This window comes from Sphaeramia orbicularis, chromosome 19 (assembly GCF_902148855.1).
Source record: "Sphaeramia orbicularis chromosome 19, fSphaOr1.1, whole genome shotgun sequence".
NCBI lineage: Eukaryota > Metazoa > Chordata > Actinopteri > Kurtiformes > Apogonidae > Sphaeramia > Sphaeramia orbicularis.
In genome coordinates, this window is record NC_043975.1 from 28117001 (window position 1) to 28140602 (window position 23602).

Sequence of the window (23602 nt, forward strand, 5' to 3'; positions counted from 1 at the left end):
ATGAAATATACTAAATATAAGCTGAGTGAGCTGGCTCTAAGAATTTAAGTCTTAAAATAACAGTAACAAGTAGAAAAAAATGTGTTAAAATAAGCATTTGATTTAGCTGAAAATGAGCACTTCAACCTGGAATCAAACCCAGGTCTACTGTATTGGAGTCCAACGCCTTATGACCTGGACCCTGGTGAGGGACGGACCCCATGGGCAAAGGCCCGGCCACCAGGTGCTCACCCACGGGCCCCAACCGCAGGCCTGGCTCCAGGACGGAGCCCCGGTAAGCCTCTGGGCCGGGTCCACGTTCCCTTGTTGTTTGTTGTCACGACGGGTTTTCTGAACCGTTCTTGGTCCGACCCTTGGCCTAGGACCAATCTGCCATGGGAGACCCTACCAGGGGCAACATGACCCCCACAACAGAGCTCCGAGGGCCATTAGGGCTCTCAAACTCCTCCACCACATAAGGGGACGGTTCAAGGAGGAGCTAACTATTTTTTAAAAATCATTTCAAATATTTTTAACTCTTGTTTTTTTCTTTTTAAAAATTTTCAAAAAATAGTTGTAATTTTTTTATTTTTTATTTTTATACGAGGTGGAGGGCAGAAGGTCTGGCTTTTTATTCCTTTAATTTTTTGTAACTTTTTTGTTTGTTTTATTATGTTTTTGTTTGTTTTTTGTGACGTTTTCTTTTTTTTTTTGGCAAGAGGCAATTGGCAATTGGAAAACAAATGACAAAATTGCTGGTTTGCTGATGGTTTGATGATATATGATAAAGTATTATTCCACATATATATTAGCTTATGTACATTTATACAACAGATTTATTAATGTTCCACTGATAGAACCTGTAAACTGAATGTATTGTCATGTGCAGACAGTGTTTTGAAGTAGATCTGGTAGCTCTGACACTAATATTCCCCTGGAGTTAAACCCATTCTCTTGTAGATGTATACGTTGGGGAGCTGCTGTATCAAAATGGAGGATTGTCTTCCACCAGAAATTAGGGTTAGGGTATATTTCTTTTATGATTCCAATCCATTCCTCTTTTACTGTGGCTCAACATTTAAATAACTTTAATCCTTTCATGCATGAATTATGGAACCTTTGTCAATATATTTTTCCTGAGTGTTTTTGTTCCTCTTTAGGCATGAAAAACAAACCAATGCGATCAAGGCTTTTTTTTTTTTTTTAAGGAGTTAAAAAAATGTTCACTCAGCTGGAGATCATGCATTTAATTTTTGAAGCAAAGAAACATGTATTTAGAAACATGTATTTAAAACCTAATATCAGAAAGTGATATGAAAAACTATGCAATAAGAACATTTTTAATGCTGCTAATCAAATGTTTTCTCACGTTTTAACATACTGTAATACTATTTATTATTCACTTCATGGAGATAATATGCAAAAAAAAAAAAAAAAAACTTTTTGTGGAAAAAAAAACAGCCGTTAATTACAGTCTAATAACAATAAACAATTGCTTTACACCCAAACATGTCACTGCAGATTAGGTTTATCAAGAACAGCAAAGTTACAGTAATGGACTGAATTGCAGTGTATGGGATGATGCATGAGCGTCTACTGTGTTGGCTGATATGGAACTAAAACAACAAAACCCATGAATATACAAGAGAACAGCTGTAGAATAACTGTCCACTGGAGTGACCACTGTGCATGAAAGGGTTAACTAGTAATGTATGCATTTGGTCTCCTTTATTATAGCTGACAGTTTATAGTACAGAATCCAAAATGGGTTAGAAATAATCAGAGTGAAAAAGTGCAAATAACACTATTATAAATTACTTTATTTATAATTCAAATAGTAGAATGGTGTTCTCTGGAAGAGGTTGTAAATATTGACTTGTATGTGAAATGCAGAGGCCTTACAGAATATGATGCATGGCTGCAGAGTGAACTGCCATACAGAAAATAGTTCAAAGGAGTTCAACATAATGCAAAACCAAAATAAACCTACAATTTATGATTTAACAAATCTACTGCATGCTTTTAAAATATATTAAACATATTATATCTTTGAGTTGCTCATCTTGCCAGTGCTTATTTGTTATTTGTCACTGATGGATTTTTCACAGATATTTATTTTCTTCAGTTCACAACTTTTTGAATTTCAGTGAAACTTCTGTTGCAGTTTTACCACGAACTACTTTACGTCATCACTCGTTCAGCCAATCAGTGTGACGGGGTGTGGCCAAAACACGGAAGTGCCAACAAGGGAAAGTAACTGAAAGGCTGTGTTATTGTCATCTGCTGTATATTTTATAGATGCATTTCTGTAAGCAGTATTTAAAACAGCGAAATGGTAAGGTTAAAATCCGTATTCAGGATGGCTGTGTCTAGGTTTCACATTGATTTGGCGCTGTGTTTTGCGGTTTTATGTGTTGCCGTCGCCATCATCGAACAGAATCAGGGTAAGAAGTTGAATCTATGACATGATTGAAAAGTTGTTGCTAGTTTCATTAGACTGTGTGAAGCGCAGTGTAACAGCTATCTATTTTAACATTAGGACGGATATGGCTGTAATGTTGGCCTACAGCGCCCCCACCCGGCTGTTCTATTGCCTCTGTTTCTTGTGTAACCCCGGCTTTCTGTGCAGCGATGCCGCGTCCTCTGCTCGCCGCCGTCGCCGTCTGTTCCTCGGCCGGGATGGCGTTCATCTGGAGGGATATCAGCTCCAAGATTAAAAGCGAAAACCGGACTTTAAGCAGTTTACTCAGCCAGTATGTGGCGGGGAAGGCAATAGGCTGGCTCGGCAGACGGCAGAGGAAGAAACTGGAAGCCGACACGGTCAATGTGAAGCGAGTCCAAGAGGAGACTCTGCTGATGCGCCTGCGCAAACACGCAGACACATGTTATGGAAAACAGTATGACTTCAGTTTAATTAAAGGTAAGAAAAAGGTGGAGGTGTTCATGGACATTTTATAAAGAATGAACATTTATAATTAAGCCATATCTTTTTGTTTTTAATGAGAGTCTGTATGTTGTAAAACAGACCCGGCAGTGATTTGTCCTTTGACATCTGTGACGTAACATTATGTGTAGTACATGTGAAGATCCCACAAATAACAATGGCACTGTTACTCAGTGGCAGAAAGTGTTATATACTTTAGACCGGGGTCACCAACCCAGGGCTCGAGATTTACTACCCTACATGTTTTAGATGTCCCCCTCTCCCAGCACACCTGACAATTGATGGTTGGCTTATTATTTGAATCAGGTGTGTTGGAGCAGGGAGACATCTAAAACATGCAGGATAGTAGATCTCAAGGACCAGGGTTGGTGACCCCTGCTTTAGACTAAAGTATTGTACTTAAGTATAGATTTGAAGTACTGGCACTTTACTTGAGTGACTCCATTTTATACAACTTTAGTCTTTTACTCCACTGTAACACATGTGTAAATATTGTAATTTTTACTTAATTGGATTTGTTTGATGGCCTAATTGACCTACAAGTTGTAGTGAATCTCATCTGTATTTGTAGTAAGGTTTCAGATTACAAAGTTTCATTCTTCTTACCTATTGAAAATCACATATATCCACATGCGATAGACTAAGGATTAATGTGTCTTAAAATGAATGATTAGTGTCTGTTATTTGCTTGAGTGTAAAACTCTCCTCTTTCCCTGGCCAAATAAGCTCTTTCAAAACTATCTTGTGTAGGCTGGGAAATGCATTGTTACATATTTGAAAACAGTTTCTCTTGAGTTCATGCAAAGATGGCTTAATAGAGATACAGCATAAACATAGGATGATCTGACAGGACATGATGCATCTATAGCATAAAGATGCTACATGCACATTAATTCAGCAGTGAAATTAATTTAAAAAAAAAAACAGCATATAACAGTAAAACACTGACCGGGAGGATTTTACAAAGGATAAATACTTTTACTTTTGTAAGGTTTTTGTCTTTTTCATGATATATAATAAATAATAAAACTTCTTTTAGACTGTCATGACTTTCGTGCTCGTCACCCTGTCACCACATATGAGCACTACAAGGAGCTGATCAGGCGAATCGCAGCTGGAGAGGAAAAGGTGATAATCGCTGAGAAACCACTGATCTTGGCCATGACCTCTGGGACATCAGGGTCCAGTGCCATGCTCCTCAGCACTAAGGACACCAATACTGAGTTCTTCCTACAGGTGAGGTGACACCTCTATAAGATACACTTAATAAGTAAAGCTGACTCTATATGCCTTTCCATGCCTGATACCAATTCCAGTTAGTGTCAGTCTATGATAGTGTTCAATATTAAATTTTGACACATGTACAGTCATGTACAAAAGTTCTAGGCCAACATTAGGTTTGCTGGTTTTAGTAAAGTTCTAATGACCACATATATGTATTATCAGTCTATGTATTAAGATACAATCTGTATGTATGCAAAGTATGCAGAGCAGTAAAAATGAACATTTCAGGAAAAAAACAGGTTCTATAAACCAAAGAGGTAGTATTTAGTGTGATCTCCCTTTGCAATAAACATATCTTTAATCCTTTTGTTCATATAATATGAGTTGTCTTTCATGAACTTTCATACCAGGTTTCATTCAACACGTCAAATTTTCTACCTGTTTATGCTGCTTCTGGTCATGGGGTCAGGGTCACACTTAACAATGATTTAAACAGTTTCAGTTTTTTGTGTGTCTTTTAAGGCTTTGCACATATTCCATGTATTTTTGTTGTTGATGTATCTGAAGAAAAGAGAATGAAATAAATATATACGATCATTTCAGCCTTGCAAAAACAACAAAGCTAGAGGTGGCAATGTACAAAAGTTTATATACTACTATCAGATAGAGTGTGTCTCTATAATGTAAATACACTTATACTGCATTTGTGGACCAACACAGCACAATATACCACATATGCACTCTGCTAAAGGAAAAAGGAGAAGATCATTTAGGCACAATATTTCTATGAACCTTGGACTGTAGACATCTTGTGTGCAGATCCAGATTGGTGACAGAAAACAAGGCAATGTATACGGACAGTAGCACGCCATGACCTTTAACCTGACCTCAGATTTAAGAGTTTCCTAAAACCAGAAGTAATGTTAGAATTTCTCCAACAACTTCCATACCACTGACATATTGTGGGCAGCTGTTTTTGAATGCCATTGATTAATAGCATGTTGTTCAAATTGTATCTACAAGCATGTCAGGTTCAACTGGCTTATGTATTATATTGGATTTAAATTTTATCTCCAGTTGTGTGATTTTTGTTCGATATCATACCACTACGATAATGCAGTATGTATCAGATCATTGCATGCTCTTGAGTTTGGCTGTGTGTTTTTGTATCCAAAAGGGAGTGACAGTGTGTGTAGATGCGATGCAGCAGGCCTTCCCTGCTAGCAACAGCCTCCAACGCACCACCAAGTTCTTCTACACACCTATTCTCCGCCAATCAGAGGCCGGCATTCCTATTGGACCCAACTCCTCCACACCAGCATCCTCTCGCCACATGCTCAACCTGTACACCACCCCAGCACCCGCCTTTGAGGTATGAGTATAGGAATCACCCCGTTAGCCTCATAATACAATGGCCTCAATCATATTTTTGGCCAAATTGCAATATCTGCGTGACTTTACTCATCTTACACTGCTGATTGATTTTTTGCAGGTATCCCAAGTTGGCCAAAAATATAACAATTATGCTATGAGGCTAATGACTTTGTTAAATATTCTCACTAGACTTGTGTTTGTAGTGTCGTTGTTTTGTCCTCTTTTCTTTCAGGTTAAGAGTGAAAAGGACACTCTGTACTTGCATCTGCTCTTCGCTCTGAAAGATCCCACTGTGGGAACGCTGGAGTCCAACTTTGCTTCCACCATCTTTTATGCTTTCAGTGCCTTACAGGTACAGCAAATTCACTTCATGGTTCATCACGCAGGCACTGGTTACATATATTACTATAAAACGCGCCTTTTTACCCCACCCCCGAAGGGGAGGCAAGGAGTATTGTTTTTGGTTCAGTTTGTTTCTATGTTTCTTTGTTTCTTAACACTCAGCAAAATTATTGGTTGAATTCATACAAAATTGGGTTTATAGATTGCCAGTGACCCAGAACAGATCTCATTACATTTTGGGAAAAGTAGGTCAAAGTTCAAATTTTTAATACATTTTTTTTTTTTTAATTTTCCCATTACTTATAATGGGTGGGATTTCAAATGTCTGTTGCAGCAAAACTATTGGTTGAATTCATACCAAACTGGGTTTATAGATTGCCAGTGACCCAGAATAGATGTGGTTACATTTTGGGAAAAGTAGGTAAAAGTTCAAATTTTCTTTGAATTTTTAAAATCTATTTTCTTCTCCCATTTACTTTTAATAGGTGAAATTTCAAATGTCTATGAAAACATAAATTTTGTTTCAATTTACTTCAAACTTGGCACATATATAGAGGCAGTTGATATGCTGACATCAGCACATGCATACACATGATGACATCAGCTGGATTGATGCCAAAATAAGATACAATACACTTGAGGAGCGGGGTCTATTGTGCCTGGCACCACTCGTTAGTTTCTGATTTGCAGAATCAACATTGCACAGGTCAAGAATTCCCACTGCATTTGTAGAACAACTTTATTAAAGCTAGAGCAACACATTTGGGCGAGAATTTTTCATCAAAGTTTAGTAAAGTTAATAAACTACAAATGGTGCTCAAGTTGTTGACCTCCTGTAGTTTTTTTCTGCTAGATGCATCGTGCTAGTAGGAAGTCAGGGAGGTTGTGCCAGACTCTTCTGCTTTGTTTCTAAGAATAAACATTTTTAGGAAATATAAAGTTTCTGCAAATTAAATACATTTTAAAAATTGTAAAAAAAAAAAAATCACCAGGCTATAAATTATAAATCTGTCCCTCTTGTCTGTTGGGTAGAAAAGTCCTTTAGTGTTGTGTCCTTTATGCAATCCCGCTCGAGCCTTTTCTTATTAACCAGGATACAGTGTAGAGTCAAGTATCGGGCTCTCATTGACTGAAAAAAGCTCTGTTAATTTGTCTGATGAACTAAGGGTTAAAAAAGTAATTTCTTCCCAATTCTCTGGCTGTCCCTTAGGAGCGCTGGCAGGAGCTTGTGGAGGACATCGAACAAGGTAAGGTCAGCAGTGCCCTGGATCTGGACCCCACAGTGAGGGCCAGACTGGAAGCTCTGATGAAGCCAGATCCGGAGAGGGCTGCCCAGCTCCGGGTGCACTTCCAGGATGGCTTCCAGGGGATCGGAAGGCGCCTTTGGCCCTACCTTCATCTGGTGCTGGCAGTGGATTCAGGCTCCAATCAGATATATGGGGAAATGCTGAGGGAGAACTACTGTGAAGGAGTACCTTTCTACTCGCCTTTCTACGCTGCTACTGAAGGTAAGAACCTGCACATGATGGTCGGTAAAACTGGTTTGTGTGTGACGAGACACATGTGTATTAAAGTTATAATACCTAGCATTTTCACATTAAAATATCTGTAAATGACCAGAGCTATGTTATATATATATTTTCTTGCCTTTTGTACTTACCAGAGAAATTTGTCATTTTATTCCGTGTGACAGCCTGTTTTATTTGGTCACTGGCAAGCAACACTTAGGGCCATTTCATTAGAACAAAATGAAAATGTGATGTACATCATTAAATGTAATGAAACATTGAATGTATTACCTCTGTAGTGGTACCAGACAGTGGTGAAATGAACCTTACATTATATGCCCATTTTCTCTAAAAACAATGAATAGTTTATATTAAATGAACATATGGAAGTGAATATTCAATAAGGGGTGTAAAGGAGGGGCTAGTTTTAATCAACGGTAGCCCCAGTCAATGTTATATGGATAAAATAATACTCCATTTGTGAGTTTCCTGATTAGTGACTATCTCATGTATCAAACAGAGATGCCAGGGGCTGGATACAGATGTTTTACTGCATTGTGTATTGATTGACTCAGTTATTCAGTTACTTTTATTTCAGTTGTTGTAAACAGTTGTTCAGTGTGTTGTGTCTCATGTCCAGTATGTGTTCATCTGGGTCCAGTCCAGTCTGTTGGATATGGATTTAATGTCCATGTTTTATCTGAAACAGCATCTTCAACAATGGTGTTCTATTAAACTGAATATTGTCTTTTATTTTTACCTCACCCCCCAAAGGGGACGTAAGGGGTATTGTTTTTGGTTTGGTTTGTTTTTTTGTTATGTCTTTGTTTGTTAACACTCTAGCAGCAAACTACTGGTTGAATTCATACCAAATTGGGTTATAGATTGCCAGCGATCCAGAATAGATCTGATTACATTTTGGGAACAGTAGGTCAACGTTCAAATTTTTAATGAATTTGTAAAATCTGTTTTCTTCTTCCATTTACATATAATGGGCTAAATTTCAAATGTCTATAAAAACATCAGTTTTGTTTCTGTTTACTTCAAACCTGGCACGTACATATAGGGGCAACTGATATGCTGACAGCAGCACACACATAGACATGATGACATCAGCTGGATCGATGCCAACATAAGATAAAATACATGCGAGGGGCAGGGTTTGTTGTGCCTGGCACTACTTTGTTTAATTTTCTTAATTTATCTAACATCCAACAAAACATTTTTATTCCTTATTACATACATCTCATCCATTAGCTTTCGCTTGTTTCTGCTGCTTTTTGGATTTTTTGTTGCGTTTTCCACATTTCATTGTATTGTTCTGTGAACTGTGACCCAAAAACCAAGGTACCTAACAAGATTTTTTTTTCTGTACTGTGACACCCCTAATATTCACTTACAATCTTACATTTTATTATTTTCCTTCTTTCATCGATAAGTTTTCACTAAGATATGTCAGAACAACACGTGGTTTTATCATCACACAACATGCTATATATCATCATACTACACAGCCCTACTTGAAACCACTACATTAACACTTATCAAAAACATAATCTCTGAGAGTATTATACCGTTATGGTACCGAAAGAGGGTTTCTCAGGTGCATGCATTCATGAGTTATTTACTGATGCTCCTACAGGTCTGATAGGGGTGAACCTGTGGCCTCTGGAGTCCTCCAGACGCTACCTGCTGTGTCCTCGGTCCATGTTCTGTGAGTTTGTGCCGGAGAACAGCCTGGACGAGGAGCAGCCTCACACTCTGCTGATGGATGAGGTGAAGGAGGGATGCAGCTATGAACTCGTCATCACAAATGCTTCAGGACTCTTCAGGTTGGATTTCATTTATGATCTATGAATAATATTAAAACAAGAAAAACAAGGTGTTTGAAATAAAAGAGTGTACTTTTTGTTCTAAATAATTTGAAAAATGTTCAATTACTTTAAATATAAACCCAACAGAGAACACTTATTATTATTTGCTTGTCAGGCCAGCATTTTGTTATGACTGATCATAGCTTGAATCATCAAACTGAGCTGCATCTGTGTCATGGGGTGTGTGTTGTGTTTCAGATATCGCATTGGAGATGTGGTGAAGGTCGTTGGATTTCGCAATCAGTGTCCCATTGTTGAGTTTCAGTACAGGTAGAGCTGTCACCATTATAATACGGTTGCCTGATTACAGTCATTTCAGCCAACTGCGTTAGAATAACTGGTTATATTTCCATTACTATGTCTTTGTGCTTTTCCAGCATTTTAGTTTTGATTAGTGCTTTAATTAATGACAAAATTTTGTTGCGCACCCTTCATCATCTATGGTGTTTTTTTGCACCTGTTTGGAATGGTTGTGAAACATCAGAATATAGGTAATTATTTAATGATTATAGGTATCTACCTGTCATTGTCAGTAATGTCTTTGTAATGACTTTCTTTGCTTTGCTGTTACTATATAGTGTACAGTAATAGAGAGGCAACTCCCCTCCTTTCCTGTGTGCCACATGAGATGTTATTTTGGAAAAAACATGAACATTAGTCAATGGTGCAATAGAAGAAATGTTTTTAATGTAATCTGAATTGTGCTAACAGCCACATATATGCTTGTCTATTTAAATTATAATTTTACAAGTCAAGGAAGTTGGAGTTTGTGTTAAAAATGTAAAAGTAACTTCCAGTTTAATGTACTGAATGTTTTGTCTCAACACCAAAATGACCATTTCATCGGCATAGTTCACCTTTGTTTTGAGAGTGAAATGAAGTATTGAAAGAGGTCAAATTCTCTGCAAGTCTGGTCATTATTTAGTCCTATTTCCATATTCTTCTCAGACTGTGACAACAAACTTTCTTGATATGGAAGGTTATCTTTTAATGTTGCATACATCATGTGTTTAAATGATGGCAGAATCCAAATGGAATCAAAGAATTGCTTGTCTCACACCAGTGACTGTTACATAGTATTTGTCTGAAATTATGTCCCATGGAGCACAACCAGAAGGGGCAGGACTTCACCTCTCTATAGGCTTTATATATTTTAATTATGTAATATCCTCATTATACTGTAATAGTGACACAAAATGAAACAAAGTGACAAAATGTAATTATAATTATTTGATTGAAGTTAGTAAATTTTCATGATTGTTATAACCTTGAGGACACATCCAATAGGTCATAGGGCTCTCTTTATATCATCTCATGCTGGATGTAATCTGTTTCAGCCTGTTTTCTACTCAGTGGATGTTACAGTGTAGAAAACGCTTTCTCCCTGCCTCTGTATGATTCAGACGGGGTCAGATGCTGAGTGTTCGAGGGGAGAAAATATCTGAGCATTTGTTCCTGGGGGCTTTGAAGAAGGCTGTCGCTCAGTGGCCTGGAGCTCAGCTTGTCGACTATTGCTGTGCAGAGAGTGGCATTCTGGGTAAGACAGTCTCAGTAGAATTTCCCATCAGATCTGTGTGTTTGAAGTCTTTTTAGCAGGAACTATGGTAGAATTTGCACTTCAGTGCCTCTAACCATACTGTGGTTCTGCAGGGGATTCAATAGGTGGCTCAGATCCTCATTACCAGGTCTTTATAGAGCTTAAGGGGGTGAGGAACCTCACAGAGGAACAGCGATACAAGGTGAGACAAACCAAATGTCAACCTATTTAAATTGAACCAAAATGGCTGCTTGTTCTGTTTCTAAGTGCTGCCTTTTGTCTTTCCCTCCAGTTGGACATCTGTCTTCAGCAGGACTCGGCTGTCTATAAGTCGTTCCGTATCAAGGGCAGCATTGGACCGATGAGGGTGCAGCTGGTAGCACATGGTGCTTTTAAGGAGCTCAGCAAGCAGATGATGGCCTCTTCTAACACCTCACCCAACACCTTCAAAATGCACCGTGTACTGCGCAAGAAAGAATATGCTGACTTCCTCCTGCAGAAAACAGTTTCCTGAGAATTTTCACAGTGAGGAGACATTAAAAACTGTGATGAACACAGACTGAAGGAAATGTCTCACGTTTCACAATTAACATTACATGAACGTGCCTTTGAAAACAACACACAAGTTTTTGTTGTTATTTTTGACTGTATTCTAGTCTGGTGCAGTGGTTAGCACTCGTGCCTCACAGCAAGAAGGTCCTGGGTTCGATTCCAACACCAGTCGATGGGGGTGGGACCTTTCTGTGTGGAGTTTGCATGTTCTCCCTGTGTCTGCATGGGTTCTCTCCAGGTACTCCAGCTTCTTCCCACCATCCAAACACATGCACTGATAGGTTAATTGGTTAATCTAAATTGCCTATAGGTGTGAATGTGAGAGTTATTGTTTGTCTCTACAGGGGTTGGACAAAATAATGGAAACACCTTCTATGATGCCACAATGTTAGGTGTTTCCATTATTTTGTCCAACCCCTGTATATGTCAGCCCTGCGATGAACTGGCGACATGTCCAGGGTGTACCCTGCCTTCACCCCTATGTAGCTGGGATAGGCTCCAAACGACCCCCACGTGACCCTAGTGAGGATAAAGCGGGTTCAGAAAATGAATGAATGAATGAATCTAGTTGTGATGTAATTCTATTATATCGTCTACATTTTTAAAAAAAATTAAATTACATGTCACAAAATACAGATAATAGATGCATTTTGTCATATGTAAATATTCTAATTGATGTTAGAAAATCAAGACATGTTGTTGCCTTATTACTACTTGTGGTTTTATATTGATCCTTAAAAAAACAAACAGTAAAACAAAATTGCAATTACTAATCACTCTACAGGAACATTTTAGTAAAATTTTGCATTTATAGGAAGTAATATTTTGCAGTTGCACACCATCTGGTGTGGTTAAAGTGACATCATGATGCACGTATTGTTCCTTAAGTGCAGTCACCTGTGAGAAGTAAAGCAACAAGATTTAGTTCTAAAAATAAACCCCTCCTGCTCGCTGAAATCGTGAAAAGCAGCTTCAGTGGAAAAGGCAAATGCTTCCTAAACCCCTGTTTTGGAAAACTATAAAGTATCATTGAAGAGAATTAGAGCAATCATGTTAGATGTCATGATCATATATTGATGCCTAAATTGAATTCAGTGTAAGACATTTCCTGTTTAATCAGCAAAGTCTAATTCCTATATAACCACTGCAGATTCGGGCAGGTTCCTTTGAGAATATCCTGAAGTGAGCTGTTTTTTCTCACCTCTAACACATTGAGCCATTTACACTGGACAAGCTGATGTAAATTGATTTTCAGCAGGACATCAATCACTAAACAATGACTGCGTGATTGCCATATCCTTGTCTCGCTGAGTTGCTTTTTCCTTCTACATTTATCTCCAGCTTGTCAGTGCTAGGACTTCATCAGCCAGTAGAGGGAGCTGGTCCCATATAGAATTAAGTCACAGTGTTGAGGAAGAAAAATCATCACCAGGGCTAGATAGGTACAGATTTTCATCTACATGATCCAGTAATTCAAATACAAAAGCACAGTCTTCTGAGTCTGTTATGAGGCAGATTTATTGTAGATTAAAACAAACCTGGAGATGACGGTAAATGTCTGTCTCTGCCAAACATGCCTTTTATACCACTCTTTACCTCCTCCCCAGATATGACCCATTTGATGCACCTCCACAATTTGTCCTGAACTTTGCATCAGTTACCTGTCCTCTGCCACCCTGGACATCAGTATTTATTTGCTTTGAAGCTTGTGAGTAATTACCAGAATATTCTAAGAAACTCTAAGCATTAAGGTGTGTTTTTGGGTTCTTGTCACTGTTTCTCTGCAGATGCCAGGTGTCAGACAGTAAGCGTCCTTGGGCTCCTTCAGCTGGTGCTTACTTCTCTGCTCCCACCTCCACCATTACACATCTAAGGCAATTCATGACTTTTCAAAACATTTATTATTCTTGAGTTTTTTTAGCCGTCACCTCAAATGCTGTCTTCGTCCTCAGCTGTTACTTTCACAGGTGTCACACATACAATGTCCTGGTGCGCCGCTTTGTTTCATACACATTTCTTGCCATAGCAAATATCACTGGACTACAATCTATTAGAAATTATCTACCTTATATATTAAATGCAGAAAATATTATATACATTTATAAGATGAATTAGAAAACAAATGACAAAAGTGCTGGTTATCTGCTATTTTTATTGTATATGATAAAATGTTATTTCATGTATATATTAGTTTATGTCCATTTATCCGATCGATTTCTCAATGTTCTGTTATATAGAACCTGTAAAGTGAATGTATTCTACTGTGCAGATGGTGTTTTGAAGTAGATTTGGTAGCTCTGAGACAGACATTCCTTTTGAGTAAAATATATTCGCTTATTAATTCTCAGAATTTCACATTTTGACTCAAGACTGTATCTTGGAAACTACAGCCAACTAGTGTTTTGAGTTAGTTTTTTTTATTATTAGTGACTCAAACTTGTTAAAGTTACACTGCTTTTATTCTGGAGCCATTTTGCTTGTAGACCAGTGTGTCATTATACTTTTAAGGGACAGTGTCTGTACATTAATCACTGTCTTTGAGGATCAGTAATATTTGCACAGTGTAATTTCATGGGTTTCAGCATTGCTTTTTACTTAAAATCTCCGTTTGTAACCAAAGATAAATCTCTGAAACATAGATACAGCAGAAAGTTTACTTCTGTTGACAGTTATTTTTTATAACAGGAAAACACAGTATTTACTGCCACCTACATTATGAATAGATTTAATTCAGTATCACCGTGTTACAGCTATACTCTGAGCCAATCATTGATTATTTAGTGTAAAGTGAGGAAATGATTCATGTGAAGCTGCCCTTCTCTATTACTCTCGTGCCTTGTTGCATGGCATGCCTCTCTCCGTTGACAAAGTGGGCTAATATTTTTAGCAACGTCCCACTTCAGCTGAGATTTGACACTGATCACGTTTTATTTTGGCTTCATAATGTGATTAGATCAAAACAGCAGCGGAATGAAAAACGCTAAAATTGAAGCGCCGCACCAAACGACCTTTTACTCCAAGGAGTTGATGATTAAGTGTTTTCCTCCGCTGAGGTTTGAAACAGTTTAACCTGTAGGCATCTGAAGATGGAGATGTTTCTTATCTCATGTATTTCTCATGCACACCAGCGTATTAAAGCTTACTTGGAAGTAGTCATGCGGATGATTGAAAGATTCCTGCTGTTCTAATACTCCTGTTTCATGGTCATATAAGAGCTGAATATAAATATAATGGATTTATAATGGAGTAGTGGATTTTTTTCCAAGTAATTACAGCAGGTTTTCTTGTTATTTTACATTTTTATCCACAAACATGACTAAGAATCATAAGCAGGATACAGAAAAACTTACAACTTTTGGGATTTTATTGTGCATGATTAATTTGGTTAAAAAGGACCATATGGCAGATAAATACAATACGTCTCCCCATTCTCTCATTAATTCTTTAACTGTTTGTCAATGCAGAATGTTTTTATTGTTACCAGTGAAGTTTAGTGTAATGGTGCCTGATATTCTCACGTGCCATGAGGATTTGCTCACAGATAACCACACACAGAGCTTCTGAGCACATCTGCTCCAGTCACAAGTTAATTCAATGTAAACAGCAGAGATTTGAGAATGACAGACCTGATTTCTCAATGGGTTTGCCAAGGGAAGGAGGATGTATTTAACTGAGAGAAGGGATTGTTGCATGTCGAGTGAATGATGCCGGGCTATATTTGCTTCATAGACAGGATTAAGGACAAGTCGGTTCAGATGCAGGCTGTAAATTTCCATTGATGTTTACAGAGGCGAACAAGTTTCATCTGTTCAGTATTATTATCAAGCTAATGAAAGACTTTCCTCTGTTTAAATTCACCTAAAACTTACAGGCAAAATCGAGCAATGGCAAATCTTTTTCTTGGTTTTAGCATACTCTGCAGCCACAGAGCTTTGAATTTTGGGAAATGTAGTTGAGGTAATATTTCACCTGTGCGTCACTCTGTCATATTAGACAGCAGAGTAGATAGTGGGCATGTTTAATGGATTAGTCTCTTTATTGGTGACAAGCAGAGATGGATGAACTACAAGAAGAAAGGACAATGAGAGGCCATTAAAAATAGATAGCTGTGAAGGGCTGCCAGGGCTTGAATAGGATCCGAGAGGGGGAACAATACTCTCTTACAGTCTGCGAGCCCGTCTCTTACTTTCACTGGTTCTGTTTTCTCTGTCTTTTCCTCCAAATGGAGCTCACCTGAGTCACTCGCTGTGTAGATTAATTGCGCATGTTTAATCACCTTTTCTCTATAGAGTATTTTACGCCTGACAATGTTGATGAGTTCACACACAAAAAAAAACTCATTTAGAGACAGAATTGAACTGAACACACACCTGACACCTGCGTTTGTGTATGAATATTTTCTGAGATTTGCTCCTGGAGACAAAAAAAAAAAAAAAAGAGAAGAAAAAGCAGTTGCTGCAAAGGATTGTCAATCAAGATCTGGACCAAACTTGTTTTTCACCCTGAAGATTATAAATTTCAATTCTGTCTCAGGGAAACACCCACACAGCTGCTGAATCTGCTCAACTTTTCCAACATTACCAACACCCCCGCTACAAACTCACATATAGTCTATTTTTTTCATCCTTGTTTTAAACATGACTATTGGCTATCATATACTAAATGCATTGTCAATAAAATACATCAGAGAGATTTTTTTTTTTAATTAAAAACACATCTTCTATACTGTATTATGTTAAATTGCCAACTTAACCTAATTTAAAGCCACTGAAATGGTCCAGAAACCTTCACACTGATATATTCATCAGATCCCAGTTTTGTTTTGTTTTTTCACAACTTCAGCTTTACCGTTTGTTCCATCCTCCAGCTTCCACATTAATCACAGTGACAACAAAGAAACACCACAACTGAGTAAAACTAGAACCTTTCTACAACACAAGACGAACCAATTTATAGAGTTATATTTTCTACTCGTTTCCTGTCATCGTATTCACTCAAGCCAGATCAGAGTCCCAATATTCATCCCCTAATTATCAGGTTTCTTTATGTTGCTGCAGTTTTTAATATTTAATGACAATAGATTAATTAATTCCAGGGGATCATCTTTCCCTAATTACTTTAAAATCCAATCAGATTAATATAGTCAAAATGGACATGATACGCTTTCAGATTAGTAATTCTCTGTTCTGGTATTCTCCTCTCTGGAAGTATTTGTCAGTTAAGCAGTGATGTTTGCATGGGTCAAAGTAAGTTAAGACGCAATGTTACTTTGGTGTGTTAAGCATCAAGTCCTCATGAAAAACATCTCCAGGCTTATCCTTTTAATCCGCTCTTATCCCTGGCTTTTATCCCAGTTTTAATTCTCTCATGAGGATCGGGGCTGAGAGTGCAACGGTGACCAGCTCCGTTCAGACCGTGTGCTGTAGTGACACTGAGAAGCTTGAAACACATCTTCTAGGAATTGCATTTTATGACTTGTAATAGTGTAGCTCCTTTACACCCCCCCCCCCCCACCCCCCCACCACCACCACTTGGACAATGTCTCCTGAGACAGATTCCCATAACAAAACTGCACAACGGCACACAATTCAAGTGAATACAATAGGGTGTATTGACCAACATGCTGGTAATCCATCTTTCCTTGATTTGCAGACATGCACACAAAAGCCATGCGCTGATAGTAGCACTATAGGGGTGTAATGGTGCTGTCAGCTGCTCCGAAAGCATCCTCCCTCCCTCCCTTCGTCTATCCTCCACCTCTCGCTTCTCACTCCCTCTCTCTTTACCACCACCACAGATGAAAACAGGTCCCCACTGAGAAGCCAGTATCTCATTGGCTGGAATACCACAGGAGTGGATGGGAGCAGGAGCAAGAGAGAGAGAGAGAGAGTGTAGTGAGGAGGGGAGCGAACCACGGTGAGAAAGCTCAAGAAGATACAACTACTCTGCCACAGCATCCTGACAGAGCTCTGAGCTGAGGGATGCAAGAGCTGTAGGTACATGCACTGTCCTGTTTGCCTCGCTGATTCCTTGTCTTCTTTTAAATGGGAAGCATAGTGGACTTCAATGATAACTTGGTTCAGTTTGATGCTGGAATGAGCTCTGTGTCTGAAAGGAGCAGGCGAGCAATAGCTGGGCTGACAGATCTGAAGATCTCTGGATCTCAGCGTCACCTGGACTTGATCCGTCCTTGTTGACTGAACAACTGTTGGTGACTGCTACTCTCCATTTCTTCTACCGTTTTGTGTAGTCGACCCACACACCCGAACCTCTGCGGTGTTGGAGGGAGCTATTTTAGTCTTCCCAGGCTACACCTTTGTCTTAGGGAGAGGCATTGCATGGAGAAGGCAGGTCACTTTTAAATGTGTGTCCCAGTGGCCACCGGTGGACTGTCCTCAAAGTATCCTGTACCTGTGAAGCCACCTGCTGTGTCACTGTCATGGTGTGACCCCCAGCCTGCTGTTGGCTGCCCGACTTCTGGGTCAAGATGCCAGTGATGAAGGGCCTCCTGGCCCCTCAGAACACTTTTCTAGATACCATCGCTACACGCTTCGATGGCACCCGTAAGTCTGAGCATGATATTTTTCAATTTTTTAATGGATTGCTTGTCTAAATATCAAAAGTAAAACTGCTGTGGTCATAAAACTTGTTCTTTTCACAGTCCTCAGTGTGATGCTCCACAGTGGTTTAGGATCATATACTTGCAGCATCTGGACTGGGAATCAAACAGAGGAACTGCTGTGGCAAATATTATCTAATGAAGTCTTAAAATGTAAAATAATTAAAATACTAGAAACTAAATTAGTAGATGTCTCCAGGGCTGTAATTCCCGTGCAACACTTGCTGTTGATAGATGCTTGTTGCCAGAATGATTCCCTTCCCTGCAATGAAATTTAAGTGAGACTGATGCTCTCCAGCTGCAAATAAAAAGTAGCTGTTTCAACTGCACTGGAAGATAGTTTATGTGCACTTTGCAAGTAAAATATTGGCAAAAATCAAGTTTTCGTTCCATGTTTGTTTCATGTAGTTAGCTTTAACGTAGCTCGTGCATCCATTAGGTAATCCTGCAAATTCAGCGCGGCATGTATCTCTTGTTTTGTACCTTGTGCTTCCTCCTGGGAGGTTGTGGCTTGTTGTAAATAAATACCATGGGGACGTCTGCGTTTGTTTGCTTGTCGATTCAGCTGGTCCTCCCTCTGCTATAGTCGCAGCAGCCAGAATGAACGGCTGTCTCACAGTAATTCCCAGAGCTGTGACTCAGTTCAAGTCGACTGTCAGCGGGAAATAAACACAGTGAAATGGGTGACATTACTGTGTAATTGATGTATAGGCTATATAATTATAGCCTTGACTTGGGAGCCATTCTAATGAGGTGTTAGCGGATCTCTTGAGAGTTTAAAACACACATTGCTCATCAGGTTTTGTTCAATATCTGAACACTAACTGCAGTTAAACTTACAAACTAAGAAGGTTGTGAGATGACAGGATAATACATAATGCGAGTAGTTCAGAGCTCAGTGTGAAGGCAGGGGTCATGCACCCTTGTTGCATCATCCCTGCTGAAGAGTACTTGAGCGAAACATGAACTCCCTGCCAACTCTAGCAGGTTGCTCTCAGGGTGAACCCTTCTGATGTCCTGTTAAAAGAAACAAGAGGGAAAAGCTATCATTTAAGTCCAGGGTCTTTTGTAAAGTCTAACACCATACGGTTGCTTAATAAAGAGTCATTTAAATGTCAGAAAAAAGGCCAAATAATTTAAAGGACTCTTGTCACTGAAGAGTCTGAACTGTTTTACATTTTCAACATTTATGACAAGCACTTTATGTCCACTTTATGCTTTTTCGTACTGAAAAAATAATCTAATAAGTGTTGTTTATGACACCATGTCAAGGGACAGACATGCACCAGGATACATGTCTTTGGAACTATGTGCCAATTTTTGCCACATTCAAGCCATTTTCAAAGTCACCATAAGGCTGTGGCTCCTAGAGGGGTGGCTGGGTGCCCACTGCTCAAAATAGCTTCCTTCCTGTTGCCCCGGCGACAGGGTCCTGCCACTTGACATGGATGATGCTTGAGGACTTTGGTCTTTGAGGAAAGATGGTCGGCTAAACAGAAAACACTCGAACTTGCTTCCCAATCAAGGACTTTTAACATGCAGCTGGCCTCTTGTTTGGTGGCCACATCTTAAAACAAGTGGCATTGTGGGATGTACAGCTGGGTTCTCTCAACAGCGTTACCTCATACTGCCTGTAACCTGCTGCTGCTACGGGAAAGGTGGAAACATGTTCCATTTTTGCCCAAAACATCTTCCATTTTTTGAAAAAGTCTGACCTGAAATCCTAAAATTTAAATGACAGAACAGAATATACTGAGTGCTTTGTTAAACCTTTATTCAAACCCTTTTTATCAGTGCCAAGCATGTTTTAAATTCTACAAAAATCATGGAAAATAGATTGTGATAAATTACAGACAGCACACTGAGTGCTTCAATTTCTGTTAAATCTAAATGCCATAAATAAGACATTTTACAAACTGTTTTTCAGTTGGAATTAATGACTTTTTCAACAATAATAGAAAAAAACAAAAATGGCAGCTAGATTTCTGATGTTCATTTCCATATCCTGAATGTATTAATTTAGGTATTTATTATTTTGACTTGGCAATTGAGTTCAACTTTTATCCAATGTCTAATAAAGTCAAAAATAGTTAATTCTAAACAAACAATACTTAATCAGCTGCTGGCTTTTTCCTGTTAGAAAATCATGATTATATCAGCCTTTTACAAACTACTTAAAATGATAAATTAATCAGTAAGTAATGAAGAATAAATATAACAACAAAGGGTTCTGTCAGGCTTGACTTTGCCCTTCTAAAATGCACCCTGATCTAATGTCACTTGGAGGAAGCTGATCTAAACAAACATTCATTGTGGATGTCTGAAATTCTATTTAATATACAGTCCTGTGCAAAAGTCTGAGCTTAGTTGTTTTTGCAAGGTTGAAATAGACATACATAGGTATTTCTCATTATTTTCTCTTCAGATACAACAAAAAAATACAGGGAACATGTGCAGAGCCTTAATAGACATACAAAAAATTGATCTAAATGGTTTCTATAGGTTAATGTCAGTATTTGATGTGACCCCTGACCCCATGAAAAGAAGCATCACAAACAGTTAGAAACATCTGACGTGTTGGAATAAAACATTAGAAAATGAACGCAGTAAATCTCACATTGTCTGAACAAAAGGGTTAAAGACATGTTAAATGTAAAGGGAGGTCACACTAAATTCTACCTGTTTGGTTCATAGAAGCTGTTTTTCCCTGAAACTTGTTTTTATTGCTGCGCATACTTCACATATATCCAAATTGTATACTGAAAAGTAAAGCCATAATCAAGAATAAATTGTACCCCTTAAAGTCTAACATAATCAAGAGAAAGATGCTTTTTCTGACAAGTCTCCTACCACATTAGTAAAAAAACAAAACTGAAGGGAAAACTATTAAATGCAGACAAAATAACTAGAGGAAAATGCCTGTCACATATTTTCAGTGCTTACACAATACAGTACAAAAATGCTTTTAGATCAGCAAAACAAAACATGGCTCCACTGCTGACTTAGCAACCACTCAGTCAAACATTGTCCACATTTTTGCATAACGTGTCACTCCAACATAACCCTCCCCCTCGACTGCTGTTGCTATTTACAATAACCACAATTTTTAATTACAGGATTATGAACATACACATACTCCTGTAATACATTTATTCCTCTCAGCGTCCATGTGCAGTGATTCACCCTTTGCCTTTGTGTAAAGCATAAATAGATGTAGCTACTCTCTGTTCAGCCAAATAGTATAGAATTTATATTTTGAGAGCATAACAGCAGCCATTATCTGTTGCACAGCTTCAAAATCCACATATTTGTAACGTTAGGGCTGTAATTTCTCCAGGGGGTGAGAGATGTTCACAAATATTGATTAGACTGTGTTTTGCCCTCAGGAAAACATTTATGAATCCAGTTTAAGTTCATTAAAATTATTTGATTTAATAGATTCCAGAAAATTACTTGTGTGTAGCATGTATACTGTCCTAATATAAGTAAAATGTCAGAACAGGTTAAGTCAGTAACCTTTGGAACAGCACAGCCCATTATTATTATACATTATTTTCCCCATAGCAATGTCAATGTTCCTATTCCTAAAGGTTCTGTAGCAGTGCATGTGTATGTGCACATGCCTGAGGTCAGGGCTTTGTGATTGTCATGTATGTGTTCTATGTATAGTACGTGTGTATGATTTGATACGCGTCCAAATGATTACGACAACGGTCAATCGATCCCTTCAGGGGAATTCTTAGAGGTCAAAGGTCAAGGTCTTTGTATGGACTAGAACCTCTGGGGCAATGTTTGGCTTCAGGGTTCTTCAACTCAATTTTATTTTCATGGACAGAAATGGCAGATGCAGTATTTCTAAAACATTTATCGCCTATTAAACAGTGTGAATAACATGAATAAGAAAACAGATGAGAAGTAGCTGCTACTATACATGTGTCAGTACCATGGAAGGTTGGAGAGTGGAGAAATAGGTTTAAAAATAATAATTTAAGATATTTAGTGGGAAAAAAAGTCTTTCATAAATGCAGAATCTCCCATTTGACCATGAAAATAATAAGTGCCTTTTCATCTATTGATTCTAAAATGAAAATCAAATTACTTTTCTATTCGTTTTCTGACATCTGTCTCTAAAATAGCGACATTTATGAAGCATTTTATTGTATTTATCATTAACCTTATTAGTTACAGTCATGCATGAATCATATATCAATAACATTTTAACGCTGATGATGAAGATGCAAAAAAAAAATCGACAAGCGTTTGCAAAAATAGTAAGTTGTTAATATTTTACAGACTCCTGAAAATGTCATAAATCTTGTTTTTCAGAGGAGCTCATGTTTTATTAGCCAGGCTCCACCTGGCTCCCCTGTAGTTTGCACTCTGCTTCAGGGAGGCAGATGTTAGCTTACTGTAACACAGACTTAAATCCAGATCTTCCAGTTCTGTACTTGCTCCTCTAACTGTGCTGCCTCTGTACTGTGTGTGGGCGTGTACGCATGTGTGTCAGAGCGTACATGCCTCCAGCTCATGCCCATCACTTTCACCCATCCCTACATCCTACCAGCCCCCAGCTCCTTTACACAACCTCCCCAGCAGCGTTTTCACTCTGACAGCAGCGCTTACCCTGTGGGGCAGCGTAACTAAAGGGCAGCTGCAGGCAGAGATAAGAACCAGGTTCATTTCCCCCCAAACACTTTTCAGTTAAAAGGCAACCGAGGAACTAAAGGAGAGAGTGAGCCGACTGTCAGCTGGAACCTTACGGCACTCATTGTTACCCAGCTGATGAACAGGTCTTAATAGGCAGCTGCAAAGGCCGGCCCACAGACAGAATCAGTGGATAGCTGAGGCAATTGTGCTGCTTATTCTTTTTTTTTTTTTTTTTTTTTTTTTTTCAAACCAATAGGGACATGCAGTATTACTAATAGTAGTCCTAAGGCGGCTAAATTTGATCGAAGCAGAGGCAAAAAAAAAGCAGGCAAAAGTTTGTGTTTTAATCCCTGGCTTTGTCTAATGTGTGTAGATATCTTTGTAACAAGACACTGAAATCTAAATCTGCTCCTGGTATGCAGGTCGGCCCCTTGCTCCACAGCTCCACCACCATCAGTGTGTGAACGTGGGTGTGAGTGGGTGTGAAGCTTTGTAAAGCACTTTGTAGCATTCTCAGGATAAAGGCGCTACATACTGTACATGCAATCCATTTAGCTTTTTAGACATTCAGGTCACAGACTCTTTCATGCAGAGTAAATATGCTGTATGTATTTCCCAGTTATTCTAACGTAATTTCAATAAAAACAACAGTTAAACCCATCATTTACCAGGCCCGTGACCTTTTGCCCCCTGCAAGTCCACTTGTCAGCCCCAATAAGTAAACACATACCGCTGGGTGGTAATTCCACTGCAAAATGGGGTGTCTAAAAACAAGACAAAAACACTAAATCTGAGGAAAAAGTTACTCAAATCAAGTGAAACATCTATCCATGCAGTAAGATAATTTCACTTGACAAGATTTCTTGATTGATTGATGTATTTATTTCGAATATGAATGTCAAAACAGAAGAAAATAAATAAACAAAACACTTAAACATAAGACAAAAGACATATAATACATATTCAAAAAGGAGTGAGAAGAAGCATAACTTATAAACTCCC

At 38.5% G+C, this 23602-nt stretch overlaps 2 protein-coding genes across 2 annotated transcripts in view; both read left to right on the forward strand.

Annotated features, from left to right (window-relative positions):
* The first annotated feature begins 2209 nt into the window (after positions 1 to 2209).
* Positions 2210 to 11523, forward strand: ghdc (GH3 domain containing). The gene is made up of 11 exons (XM_030122564.1): positions 2210 to 2423; positions 2609 to 2899; positions 3963 to 4159; positions 5325 to 5519; positions 5754 to 5873; positions 7074 to 7371; positions 9014 to 9203; positions 9444 to 9515; positions 10649 to 10782; positions 10896 to 10984; positions 11075 to 11523. Exons 1-11 carry the CDS (start codon positions 2312 to 2314, stop codon positions 11294 to 11296), a joined length of 1920 nt encoding a protein of 639 aa, XP_029978424.1. The 5' UTR covers positions 2210 to 2311; the 3' UTR covers positions 11297 to 11523.
* A 260-nt stretch (positions 11524 to 11783) lies between these two features.
* kcnh4b (potassium voltage-gated channel, subfamily H (eag-related), member 4b) overlaps positions 11784 to 23602 on the forward strand; it is a 50345-nt gene continuing 38526 nt past the window's right edge. The window contains exons 1-3 of the mRNA XM_030122022.1: positions 11784 to 12776; positions 12942 to 13042; positions 17132 to 17897. Of these exons, the coding sequence (XP_029977882.1) occupies positions 17822 to 17897 (76 nt within the window). The 5' untranslated portion in view covers positions 11784 to 12776; positions 12942 to 13042; positions 17132 to 17821. The remainder of the gene's footprint in view (positions 12777 to 12941; positions 13043 to 17131; positions 17898 to 23602) is intronic.

Coding starts and splice junctions, on each gene's coding strand:
- ghdc (XM_030122564.1), top strand. CDS start 2,312: ATGGTAAGGTTAAAATCCGTATTCAGGATGGCTGTGTCTAGGTTTCAC. Junction 5,520..5,753: donor CCCCAGCACCCGCCTTTGAG/GTATGAGTATAG, acceptor CTTTTCTTTCAG/GTTAAGAGTGAAAAGGACAC. Junction 10,783..10,895: donor TGCAGAGAGTGGCATTCTGG/GTAAGACAGTCT, acceptor GTGGTTCTGCAG/GGGATTCAATAGGTGGCTCA.